The 13,491-nt window shown below is 44.5% G+C and overlaps 1 protein-coding gene across 31 annotated transcripts in view; it reads right to left on the bottom strand.

The window, feature by feature from the left end:
• Positions 1 to 13,491, bottom strand: part of ADGRL3 (adhesion G protein-coupled receptor L3) — a 488,531-nt gene that overhangs the window by 92,633 nt on the left and 382,407 nt on the right. For all 31 annotated transcript variants that reach the window (XR_012580371.1, XR_012580372.1, XR_012580370.1 and 28 more), the window contains 2 exons: positions 9,127 to 9,432; positions 7,376 to 7,479 (listed from right to left, as the gene is read on the bottom strand). Coding sequence is in view for 28 of the 31 variants with exons in the window: in XM_074540856.1 (XP_074396957.1) it covers positions 7,376 to 7,479; positions 9,127 to 9,432 (410 nt within the window). In the remaining 3 variants the exon portion in view is untranslated. The remainder of the gene's footprint in view (positions 1 to 7,375; positions 7,480 to 9,126; positions 9,433 to 13,491) is intronic.

Here is a 13,491-nt window from a genome sequence, read left to right as displayed (position 1 = left end):
TGAAGGCTAATGCCATAGAAACCAGATCCTATTCTTACAGCTGCCTGCTCTCCTAAGCAGCTGAAGGGAGCCACACATCAGCACAGAGGCTGAATTTTGACCTCTGCTGCTGGCTCTCAGAACTTCAAAGAATGACTGCATCAAATCCCTTTACATAGAGAAATCAATTTCAACCTTTTCCTGCAGTTCATTGCTGAAGCTTAGCATGTATCATGATACATTGTTTGTGTAAGCTCTGCAGAAAACTGTGGGAATTCAAGATATTTTTTACAGATACACCACAGTAAAACCAGAAGGCCCCACTACCCAATATTTGACGTTTGCATTTTCCCTTGGACCACACACCTATGCAAACTGGCACACTCAGAGAAAATGCAGGTCAGCTGCTACAAAGGCAAGCAAAAGTTTCCTTTCCCTTCAGGCTGCTGCTGTTCCTATCTGTCTGCAAAAACAATATAAGCTGGTCACTAATTATCTCTTTTCCTTTTTTCTTGGACTCACCCTAAAACTGTAAATTTGAGGAATTATATGCGGCCAAATAAACACAAAAAATAGGCAGCAATGGAAGAAACGCCCGAGAAAAAGGCAAACTAAAGTCTGTGAACTCCTGGGACACAGAAGTATTTATCCAAAGTTATCTTACACACCCAGGTTTCCTGAGAACACATATTGGCCATTTTTCTGGGAAAATGTTTTTGGCTGGCAGGTAATGAAACTACATCCTAGGGCTGACAATTCCGCACCTACACACGGTCACATAGAACGTGCACAACAAGTCACTACAGCAGTGCTGAGACACTCCTTCCACTCTGGCATGAGAGGGATGTCTGGGATGATGGCTGTGTGACACATTAATGCTGATTTCACCAATTCTTGGGAGCTTTTTCCACTGAAATTGAAGTGTCTCCTATGCAGTGCTGTCAAACCCAACTTCTCTTATGAGTCCCAAATGGACTGAATACTCCAGATAAGTATCTGGTCTCTTATAACAACAGGACTGAACCCTTTTTTTTTCTTTTTTTTGGTTAATTCTACGTAATGCTCAGCAAAGCTTACTGCTACCCAAGAGGATGCATTACTTACTTCCTTCCAATAAATTACTTCTCCACATCTTTCTCTTTATTACTGCCACATGAAAGATGAGCTCTTTATGTTATTTCTCCCAGAACATGTAATACTCTTTAACCCAGACACTGACATAGTTACATATGAATACAGCAACAACCCCTGGAGGACCTCCATGGCTCAAGCTGATATTGAGAGGCAAGTAAGAAGCAGGGAAAATATGTGTAAGTATCTGACCTTTCTATTGTGAGGCCTGAGAATGATAAAAGGAATTAAAAATAATACATCTCTCCCAGATATGACACTGCTTTTTAACATTTTCTACCCTGATTATGAAAAAATTAAAATCTAAATAGGATTCTGGGATAAAAGAAAACATTCTGTTCAAACAAATTTGAAACCAAATTTTTGGTTTCTGTGGTTTTTCGGCCTATTTTTTCTTACCTTTTACAAACATTAAAACTAGTCTTGGAATGCCAATTTAAAGGAGCAAAAATATGTTTCTTGCCAACAATGCCAACATACAAAACACAGTTTTATAGGTCTGCCAAAAAAATTGTTCCCCTTTTCCTTTTGAGAGGACAGGATTCAGGCCAGATTTACAAATGATCATTGGCACACCTGAAATCCCTCTGTTTAACACTCTGCTAACATTTTCCAAGTTTGTACCACTATCTTGCACCTTTTTATGAGTGAAAGGACTCCGAAATAATAGGTTTTGGAGAGGACATATTCTCCTGCCTGTTTCATATATGCCAACAAATAGAAGAAGGGAGTTTTGTCTGGAAAGACAAAGAAAGACCTATCTTTCTCAGAAGAAACCCAACTGCAAAAGAGGACATTAGAATAAAAATGAGAGTAATTGCAAGAAAGTAAGTATTTAGGGAGGAAAATTCAGATGAAATAAGAAATATGCTGAGAAGTGAGCAAATTAACTAAAACACCAAGAGTCATAAAGGCACAAGTATTTTCCTGCAGCCTTCTGAAGAGACAAACTGATAAATAAAAAAAAGATGGCAAGAAAGACCAAACTTTAAAAACAGTACAGATGGACTGGTCAGCTGGAAAGACCACGAAGCTGATGCTGTTTTCTGGAGGAACAAACATCTGACAGGTTTCACCAGGCACCATTAGCTCCCAGCAGTCAGGTAGCAAGCCTGTAAGAGAGGCTGTGGGCTAACTTCTGACGCTGCAAAGCTTTCATGGCATTTCTCCTTCCCTGGCAGGAATTTCAATATATGTGTCTGCATTCACAGAAAAGAGTCAGAGCATATCTACCATTCTTTCCTTTTTTTTATTTCTGAATCACAGAAACATTTAGGTTGGAAAAAAAAATCTCAAAAATTACCAATTCCAACCTATGACTGAACACCGAAATGTCAGCTAGACCCTGACATTGAGTACCACATCCAGCCTTTCCTTAAACACCTCCAGACACAGTGACTCTACCACCTCCCTGGGCAGCCCAGTCCAGAGCCTAATCATCCTTTCAATGAATAAATGCCTCCTGATGCTAAAACCTAAACCTCCCCTGGCACAGCTTGTGTCCTCTTTTCTTTTTGCCAGCTGTCTGGGAGAAGAGACAATGCTCTCCATAGATTACAGCAGACCTAGAGAACACTGAAATAGTGGCTATGAAACTATGGTATTGAACCAACTTAAACTGCAGTTAATGACCCTTTAATAAGCCACCCTCTGTGGCATCTGCTCCATCCAATTCATGACGGTGCTCTGAAAACAGACTGCCAAAAGCAACTTGGATGGAGGATTTCATTGTGCTGTCATCTGGACTGCAACTGCACCCTCAGAACTGGACACAACAATGTGGGGATGTCTACAATAAAAACTTACTCTCCCTGTAACACACACCCAAGTAGATCTACAAGACCTCAGGAAGGTGCTACAAATCCTGAGGTTCAACCTGCTCTTTGGGAGTACACAATCCAGGCCACTCAGGAGGGCATGTGCTTTAGATTTACAGATTAAAGCTTTCTGTGCATTTGCGAAGGGCACAACTTTTTCTGTTCTGCTACAAAAGAGGCCTCCTCTCTCCCAGAGATTTGAAGCTGAGCATAGCAGTGCCTGTCCTCCCAGGCAGCACCCACAGCTAAAAGCTGCAGGAAGGAAGAGACATCTCCAGGCAAGTCACACACCGCACTAAGGATGGCACTGATAAAAGCAAGAAGCAAAACAAACAGGCTGAGACTGAAAGTGTGACCTCATGATCAGGATGATGCAATGTATCCAAAGCTGACCTTTTTGCTTCCTGTTGCTGCTTGACTCTAGAAATAAGCTGGGTAGCAGTGCATAATTCAATCGCACTGGCAAGTTCATTCTCCCGCTCCGTTACGAGGGCATGGTAGGCACCAACAATAAAGTTAAAGTAAATGTCAGGAGGCCAATGAATTGCTGAGGAGAACATTTGTTCTGATCTTCCATCAAGCACAATAACTCTAATGGAAGCTAGGAAACGGCTGTAAAACCTAATACCATGATGCAAGCAGGCAAACACCCAATCTACAGTCTGAGCACAGCGGGAGAAGGAGAAGAAGTAATCATTCTTACTTCACTACACAGATATGAAAGCAAGCACAGCATTTCCCTGCCATCCTTTCTGGCTTGGCTGAAATCCCTCCAGGGATCCCATCACCGTTCTCCCTGAGCAGTTTGGATCCTGCAGATGTCAGATTTTTGGGAGACAAAGCAGATCAGGAATGAAGACACTCTGAGCAGGTATGAGCCCTGGCTGACAAAGAAGTATTTTTACCCATTTTGTCAGCTGTGCTGCAGCTGCAGTGGGCCGAGTGACCAGGAGAGCTGGGGATGCAGGGTGTAACCAGCCCTGCCCTCACAGCACAGCTGGCTTACTGCTCCCTCTAGCTGTCCCCACAGCAGAAGGAGGAGAAGCTGGTTTGACTTAGAGGCAGAAGGCTCCATTTTCATCTTCAGAGAGGTGCTGGAGCAAATCTGCAAGCTTTGGGAAGCATCCCATTCACAGCAGGGATGTTGGAAACCAGTGCTTGATTTATGGATGAGTCAGTCTCCATCTTTAAGAGCAGTGATGATTTTCAAGCCTCTTGCTTGGGCAGGGAAACCAAATGGCTATTGGTTATTTCATATGCAATTTAAAACTGTATTTACTGTAAGGATCCTACTGAATCCTAAAGGCAGGACATACCTATCTGCCAAAAGATGAGTTGGTGGGGAATAAGACTGGCTGAACAGAGAGCTTTGGTTAGAATACAACAAAAAAAAAAATAAATAAGGAGAACTTATGGCCTCTGGAGAAAGGACAGATAACAAAGGAGGACTACAAGCATCTTGTGAGGTTATACAGGAAGAAAATTAGCAGACCTAAAGCTCAACTAGAACTTTGCCTGTCTGCTGCCATAAAACACAATAAAAAATGGATATTAGGGAAATATAGTGACAAAGAATGGGGAAATAGTTGAGGTGGTAGTTAATGCCTTCTTTGGCTCAGTCTTTAACAGCAAGACCAGGGTACCCAGGTTGTCCTCAGGATACCCAGCACCCAAAGCTGGAAGATAGGGACGGGGAACAGAAGAAAACCCTCACAATCCAGGAAAAAAATGGTCAGTGACATGATACACCATTTACACAACCACAGGTCTATGGGGCTGGATGAGATCCACCCAAGGGTACTGACGGAACTTGCAGAGGAGCTTATTGAGCCACTTTCCATCATTTATCAGCAGCCCTGGCTAACTGGGGGTATCCTAGTGCACTGGAAGTTGAAAATGCAATGCAATATCATGGAGCAGATCATGCTGAGTGCCCTCACGTGGCATGTGCAGGATTTGGACAGCTGGATTGATGGGCCAGGGCCAATGGTATGAGGTTCAATAAGGCCAAGTGCAGGTCCTGCCCTTGGGTCACAACAACACCATGTCGCAGTACAGGCTGGGGAAGGGTAACTGGAAAGCTGCCCAGCAGAAAACAAGAGACAGCTGTGTGCCCAGGTGGCCAAGAAGGCCAATGGCATCCTGCCCTGTTTGAGAAACAGTGTGGATAGCAGGGCCAGGGCACTGATTGTCCCCTATACTGGGCACTGGTGAGGCCACACCTCGAGTGCTGTGTCCAGTTCTGGGCCCCTCACTACAAGTAGGACCTTGAGGTGCTGGAGGAAGTCCAGAGAAGGGCAACAGAGCTGGGGAAAGCTCTGGAGCACAAGGCTTATGAGGAGCTGCTAAGGCAGCTGAGGATGTTTAGTGTGGAGAAAAGGAGGCTCGGAGGGACCTCATCCCTCTTTATAACTACTTGAAAGGAGGTTGTAGCAAGGTGGGTGTCAGTCTCTTCTCTTGGTAAGAAATGATAGGACAAGAAGAAACCACCTGAGGTTGCACCAGGAAAGGTTTATATTGGACATTAGAGAGTGGTCAAGAGAGTGGTCAAGCATTGGAACAGACCACAGGGAAGTGGCTGAGTCACTATTCCTGGAGGGATTTAAAAGATGTGTAGACATGGCACTTAGGGACATGGATTAGTGGTGGATGTGGCAGTGTTGGTGAATGGTTGGACCCAATGACCTGAGAGGTCTTTTTCCAATATAAATGTTTCAACAACTGTAACCCCAACACAAACCCCTAGGTGAGCCTTGCAAGGCTTTCCCCTCAAAAGTCACTCCTAAAAAGTCTCGATGTTTGGTAACAGCTGTCATTGAGGTTGGGTCACATATCTCAAGATCCCAATGAATTCCCACTCAGGCCAAAAACTTAGATTCAGGGTCATCTCATTGATTCCCCAAGTCCTTTCTACTGACTGGAAGAAGAAGGCATTTAATGCTGAACATAACTAAATTCCTTCAGGAAAAAAGAAAATAAATCTAGTCCCAGTTGTAACCTGCTGGGCATTTCTCAAAACTTGCCTTGTTCAATTTTAGCCTACTTTGAAAGCACGTAACAAATTAAATGGGGCCCATTTGTTACGCAAATGATAGCTAGGGTTTCAAATAAAATAAGCCTAACCTTGATGGAGATTTCATCAGTGCAGGCTATTATTTCCCTCTGCTAATGGCTAACGGCCTAGTCATCTTCACCAAGCAGCAAGAGGTCTCCCAGCTGCCTGGGTGAATTATGGCTGGAGTAAGTAATATTAACCCCTCCAGGGGAAGTACATAGGTCATAAAACAAGAGCTGCACACAGCTGCTAATGCCAGCAAAGGCAGCCTGTGCTCATCAGCTTGCTGGGTGAATGGCAGGAGAGGGACAGAAGGGCTTTGTAGTGACTGTGCCATATCACAGCAGCCCCACATTAATTGATGTTTTCCTTTGGGATGGGTCCTGCACAGGACCAAGAAATGGTCTTGCACAGACGAAGCAAGATAGGGATGACCAGTGCTAGCAATTCACAGATTATTAGGTCTCAGTTTAGATGGGGGGCAGAGAGGAGAATGTCCAAGTGTCTTGTCTGTGGAGTGACCCCATCCCACTGACCAGTGGCTCTTTAGGAGCTCTGTGTCACTACTGTGCAGCAGCACAGCTCACTTGCAACGCCAGGACTTGCTCACTCTGGCTAAAGGAGTGAATAAATCCCCACAAACTGCTATAATAAAGATTCAGCCCACAGACTCCGTGGCGTAAACACACATCTGGTCTCTGTTTGTAATGAAATCAGCTGAAAGCACCATTGTGCATTAATAACAAAAATGCTCAACATATTGCTACCAAATAAGCTCTGCTTGTCTTGAACTTCTATTGTCACATGTTAATGCACTCTTAACACTGATAAATGATGAAGTGCTAGAAAACATTCATCAAGGGACTTAAAAGTCAAAAGATAAGCATTACTGCAGCATTGTTTTCTACTCCACCAGTTCTTTTATAATTTGGGCAGAAGTTAAAAACAGAAAGTCAGGGGCAAAAAACAAACATTTCACATTGAGCCTGCCTTTCTTTGGTAAAGATTTCTTAACTATGGGGTTTATCCAGTGCTTGCGTGACATGAAGAAATCCTTGAGGATGCATGAAAGGGCGTTTCCTTTTTCAACAACTCAGTACTTTCCATATGTCCACCCACCTCCTCCTCCTTCTTCTTGCCATGAACAAGAAATGTCATTCACTCTAGTTTAACTCCACTCTTTAGTCCTTCTTCTTTGCCTTCCCTTACCCTCTCTGCCTTAATTTCCATGAGACACTTGCTTTCTCCTTGAAATTCTTGGCTACTCTGCAAGGTTCGTACTTTATGTGTAACTGTTGATTCTTTTGAGTTCCTTGTGTGAGAAAAGCAGGGAGCTGAGCAAGCTCACTGTGCAGACTCAGAGTGGTCAACACATGGATGGGAAGGGTTTTACCTTTTGAGTGATGTGGTTGATCCAGGGTGAAGAGCAGTTGCTAAGATCAGGTCCTTGGGGTTCCCAGATACCATCAGGCGCGAGACACCGGAAAGTTGCAACACCTGTAATAGGAAAGTTGCTGTGCTCAGTGAGACTGGTTGCATTTTGCCCCTGGAACCCCATGTCAAAGGCTTTTGGAAGCTTATTAGTGCTCAGGTCTTGAGTAGCACACTTCTGAGTCATCTCAGTCTCCCATCATCTCAGTCCCTTAAGGGCCCTAAGACATAAAAGACCCATGATGTTGTGCAGGAATATTATTTCCAATTTGGCAAACAGCAATTACAGACAGAGGACATGCAGGAAAAGTGCCAGGTACTAAGAAATCAGAAGCAGATCTCAAACACTGAGCCAACACCTTGAGTGGTCTGCCCCACCGCTGGTGATTAGGGATCAGACCCTGTGCCTCATCATCCTTGTAGCTTTATGAAGATTTTACGTCTCTGAATCATCATTACAACATTTGGGTGGAAACACACAAAAGTTTGAATGCTACAGACACCAAGATATAATGGCTGGGGTTTACTGTCAGCCCGCAGCTGTCAAGAGGGACTTTGGAGGAGAGTTTTGTTTGGGAAGTGCTGCCCAATCCCTGTTGGAAAAGACAACAAAATGCCTCAGACCCTTTTAGACAAAGAGAAGTGCTAACATATCACAGCTTTGAACAAATTGCGTGAATCACTGAGACTGGAGATGGGGAAGGCTTATTGGCCATCCCCTATCCATCCAAGTTGGGCTATTGTCTTTTCCTTAGCTAAGGACTCCCTGCATCCATCCTTCATTTTCCGTCTTCTCTTCCTTTTTACAGCTTTGGTTCAGAATATCCTTTCCCCTCTCTGGGAATCACATCAGACTTTTGGCGTTAGTTTTACCAAGCAGGGCTGGAAAAGACAGCAAAAATGTTCTTTACCTATTCTCACCCCTGACACCTTTCCATGCTCCTCATTCCTTAACATATATTTTATCAGTCCGTCCTCACTAAATTCCAGACTGAGTCAGTACTCATATACACAAGTGTGAATGGCTCTCCAGGAGGGGAGAATTAACACTGACTCTCTCCTTTACAAGCCAGATCCCTTTAGCCCTCATTTTCAGGCAATTTCCTCCACTTTTAAGATTTCTTCTTTGAAAGAGAACTTTTGGGGCTGGACAGCAAGACTAGCATGAAAAATAACTATTTTTAGAAAACTGCATTTGTTAAACCACAGCAAACTGAACCGTATGCCAAAACCCATTCTAAGTGTGATTATGTTTCAAATTGAACAGAAAATTTCCAAAAGCAACATTTTTCAAGAAAACAATTGTGGGAAGAGCAGAAGAAAAGGAGCAAAATCCAATAAGCAATAAACCATTTTGAAAGATTTGGCTTTGTTTCCCTGCCTCCAGTTTCTGAGCTGATCATACTGGATGCCGGCTGCAGTTAAAAAAAATCACTCACACTGGTTCAGGAGCTTCAAAGTACAAGTTTTGTTGATTTCCTCCCCTGTCCCCTCTCTTAGCAAAACAAGCAAAGAATTAGCCACCAACACATCAGTTAGTAAGCCTAGGGGCTACAAATACAGGCAAAACCAGGTAAGGCTCATCGTACACAACTTCTGGAAGCACAGGCTCTCCCAGCACATTCCTAAAGGGTTTTTAGCACTGGTTGCACACTGACAAAGTGTTATAGCAAGTGAAGACAGCCGGCTGTGTCCCCCCACCCCCTGACTCACCTATGGAGCCCAAGGGACAGGGCTGCTTGGCCAACTGGCCCTGCCGAGTGCGGGACCACATGATGTCGCGGGCCTCCATGGGGTCGCAGCTCTCCGCCCCGGCTGGAGGCAGCTGGGAGGAGGCAGGTGGCAGGTGTGTGGTCATTTCATCAGGGACATCAGCCATGGGGGACGGCGTGCTGGTGCTCCTGTTCCTCCTGCCCGAGGCCGACGTGGTGGTGGTGCGGCCTGTGGTGCTGGTGGCCATGCGCGGTGTGGTGCTGGCAGCAGTGCTCCCCGGGCCCAGAGCCCCCGAGGTGGATACTCCTGAAACCAAGGCAGAGATGGTTAGAAGGAGGAAGGGATCCTCAAGTCCAGGTCCTGAGGATGTCCCCTCTGATGGCTGCGGGGCCCTGCAGGGTGTAACTGGAGCTACGACCAAGGCAAGGCTTTCTGCACAAGCCGCCTTTCAGAGACAAGCCAGAGCAAACAGTGAGAGAAGCACACAGAGGGGTAATGATCACTGCAGCACAACTGATTTTCCAAAAGCACCAGCATCTGATGAAAATAAAGCAGCACTTTATGCCTTCACAATTTTTATTCCTGGCATTTTAATGCAAAAATCTTACTTCCCATCTTCTAGGGAACACCTAACAGAGAAGTGCTTTTAATTGTTAAGTGCTGCTGAAGACCCGGCTGGTTTGGACAGAAAAATGTTTTCCATGGTGCAATTAAAAAAAAAAAAAAAAGGAAAAAAAAAGGCAACAAAAACCAACAAAACCCAAAACCAAACCACAAATCTATTCCCAAAATCAAAAGTGCACAGAGGGATGAACACAAGGCTGCACTCTGGAGCAAGCCATCAATTTTCTCTGAGGTTCGTGCTTTGCTGCACCATCCCAAGAGCAATGCCTGGCCCCTTGATCTCAAGGCCACGTGACACAAGCAGAAAAGCACGTCAGCCCAGCCGGATCCTGGAGACTTTAATGCTCAGTGGGCTAATTCATTGAAAACCTGCAATGAGCAGTCAAGCAGCAAGAGGTGGGAAACCTGCTTTAGAAGTGCATTAACCCACTGTATAACCTGCAATAGCTGCACCAAGTGTTGAGTGTGTGGGGAATACTGAGGGATGCCCACCTTACAGATACCTTATTTAACCTCGTATTTAGTCCAAGGTGCTTGCACAGACTGGAGCTTCACAGGGATCTGTCTATGGCTTGGCCTGAAACATCAGGTGGGGGAACTGAAGCAGGCTGCCCCCAGCTGTTCCCCCATCACCCCTGCTATGCCATGTCACACTCAGCTCGTGGAAAAGCTTGCTTCTTCCATCTCCTTTACCTCTCTCAAAGATAAGCACCCTCCAGCTTCTCTCAGCATAAAACTTTTACTCCAGTTGAGTCCCAGATATTCACAACTGCCCCCTCAATCCCTGTCTGAGAAAATTTTCGGGCTGACTGTGAAATGCAGGTAAGGAAGCAATATAAAAAGGCTTGTTTTGATCCATTTTCACTCTGTTTTCCATGCTGTAACACCTCACTACCATCCTGTCTACCAGGATCCAAAAAGCCTTCAGTCACTGCTCCATGTCCAGCAACAGGAAATGGAGTTTCTACACTAATTCACCTGAGCACCAGGACACTAATCTGAAAACAAGTCTCCAACACTCAGTGATCAGGTTTTCCAGCCTTCTCCTGCCACCTCCCTTTCACCGTGAACCCTGAGTTTAAATGAATTCTGAAAAATACAATGCAAAAACCATGCAGATCCTGCATGTTTGTGCAGGATCTTTTCTCTCAGATTTCTTCCAGTTTCTGCTCAAAGCTGCACTCGGTCACCAAGCAATGATTTCCCCCTGATGTTACAGGGAGGACTAAAATTTGTAGAGAACTTCAGCAAATATTACACTTTTACTGCAACAGGACTTAATACAAGTACATTTTATTTCTTCATAATATAGATTAGTCTGGTAGATAGCAACCTGTAAAATGTTTCCCATTTACTCTTACAATAACAAGTTATTTTCCTTCTGCAAAACTACCTATGCCATGCACAAAGGAACTGAGTAGACAAAGCAGATGCAGTTTCAAAGTCAAAGCTAGCAAACCCTGTTTAAAATAATTCTTATAGTCATGTGTGAGCGTATAGAAACATATAGTGAGCACCCTGGAGCTCCCCTTGATCCACATGCAGGAGATCTGCATTTTTAAGCCTAGTTTTCATTGAAAATCATTGAATATCCCACGGCATGCTGGTTTTGGAATAGCTCTGGCAAGTTTACTGTAGCAGATAGGCACATAGGATTTAATGGCATTTTCCTTCAGCCATAAAAAAATGAGCTGTTTTATCTTTCATAAACCCCCTGGCACCAGTGTCAAAATCTCTTTGAGGGCTTGTTCTTCCAACTTTTTTCTTGTTCCACTGGGCTTTCTTGCTGCTTTTGAAAATAAACACATCCGCCATTTACATAGGACAAGTTGTAAGGCGACATGAAAGAGCTGCCTCCGAGTTGCCTAACGGAGTGAGACGGATGGGATACCACTGAGCTGAGTTCAAAGGTTTGATTATTCAGAGTCAACTTGGTAATGAGCTCCAGCAATCATGATCACCATGCTAACACCACCCAGTTTTTCACCAGGAAGCACCACTTGCCAATTTTGCTCACACAACCGTGTGCTTCAAAAACCAAGTTAATTGGTAAGGAGGTAAAGAACAGGGGATCAGGATCATTTACATATAAATGATTCTCAAATCCAAGCAAAACCATGAAGAGACTGCAACCTGTGTAAAAACACCTAAATCCTGCAGCACAGAACAGAGATCAAACCTCTAGATTAACTCAGGCTGCCAATAAACTGTGAATTTTTAAGCTGGGGGAAAGCAGCGCTGCAGCACTGCTTCAACAGAGGGATTCTTCAAACAATGTTTCACAACACAATTTTTGCTCCAGGACAAGCACCTTTAAAAACCACCAATACTACTACAACTAGAAATGTAGAAACTTAACTATTTTATTTTCAATGTTTGTTTTACCATGCATTGCCACATCAAGCCTATTAAGTTTTTGGATAAGACTCAGTTTTTATTCCTTACAAATCCAAGACTGCTGACTTTGATTCCATGAAGCAGGGCGCTGGGATAGGAATTTTCAGTGCTCCTAAGAAAGCAATTTATGGCTGTGGAAACATTTCTTCCCCAGAAACACCCCAAAGCGATACTTCACTTTTTTCTTTCCCGCTCTATCTAGAGAGCTGGCAGTAATAGCAGAAGACTAATTTTTGCCATCATTCAGATTAAAGCTGCAGCCATAAAAAAAACAAACCCCAAAACATTTCCAGCGTCCGCAAGGGAGCAATTGCAACTCTCAGAGGAGCCTCTCTCTACTCAAGGCACATTTGACTAGCAAGAAAATAGAGATTTTTAGGTTTTTCCCTTCTCTTTTTTATTTCCCAACCTCCTCATAGAGCTCAGGCTTGTGGAGGCAGATTTTTGCTTGGCGGAAGGAAAATCATGACAGAGATTTGCTCATAGGGAAAAAATCTCATATAAATAATGGACTGTCTTTTCCTCCATTTCTCTCTGTTCCCCCTTCCTGAAGTGGTGACATGACAAGTGACCAGCACTTTGTCATGAAGAAACTCCACCACATGTCATATAACCACAATGTGGTTCAATGCTCTGCTTACCTCGTCCTGGTGCTCCCAGACATAGGAGACTGCTTTTTTTGTTTTCCTATCACAAAAGCGGCTTTGATTGCAAGAAAGGCTATTTGCTACCTTTTCTCTCATTTTTCTTAAATTTTGGCACCTAGGTCTCCAGCCAATAACCCGGTGTACTCAATAATACTTAATCAGAGATATCATGCACTTTCTGTCCCATGAGTGAAGATAACCCGGTGCCCCTCGAGCAGAAATTGCTGAGAGGATTTCCTGGGTGAGGCTCCCTGGCTTTGGTGGGGTAAGGGATGACAAGAGACATCCATCAAGCCGTCCCCCTGGGGTCACAATCCAAAGGTTCAGCCTGCAGGCTGCGTGCTACGAGCCAGCACTTGCTCACGTAATTGGAAGGAGAGGCTGCACTCCAAGTTCCACGCTCAAGGTCCAAGCAAACCACGATGACTTCACTCTCTGGCGAGTCCTGCATTCCTGAGCCTGACGCTCAAGGAGAAGGGATGGGGTGCTGGCAGCCAGGAGGCCCTGCCTGCTCCCTGTGCTGCACCTAAAGCAGGGCTGGACCAAGTGAGCTACAACTAATCCAGCAGGCCAACAGCAGCAATGCCAGCGTTCTCTTGTGCATGTCCAGACTCCATTTATACATGTTCCTGCTGCACAAAGGTAAATGGAGCACTGAAGGAGTTGGGAAGGCTGCAAGAAGCACAAAATCTGGAGG

This window comes from Zonotrichia albicollis, chromosome 5 (assembly GCF_047830755.1).
Source record: "Zonotrichia albicollis isolate bZonAlb1 chromosome 5, bZonAlb1.hap1, whole genome shotgun sequence".
Lineage (NCBI taxonomy): Eukaryota > Metazoa > Chordata > Aves > Passeriformes > Passerellidae > Zonotrichia > Zonotrichia albicollis.
The sequence above is the reverse complement of the archived record's forward strand: the minus strand, read 5'-3'. Positions and strand labels throughout refer to the sequence as shown.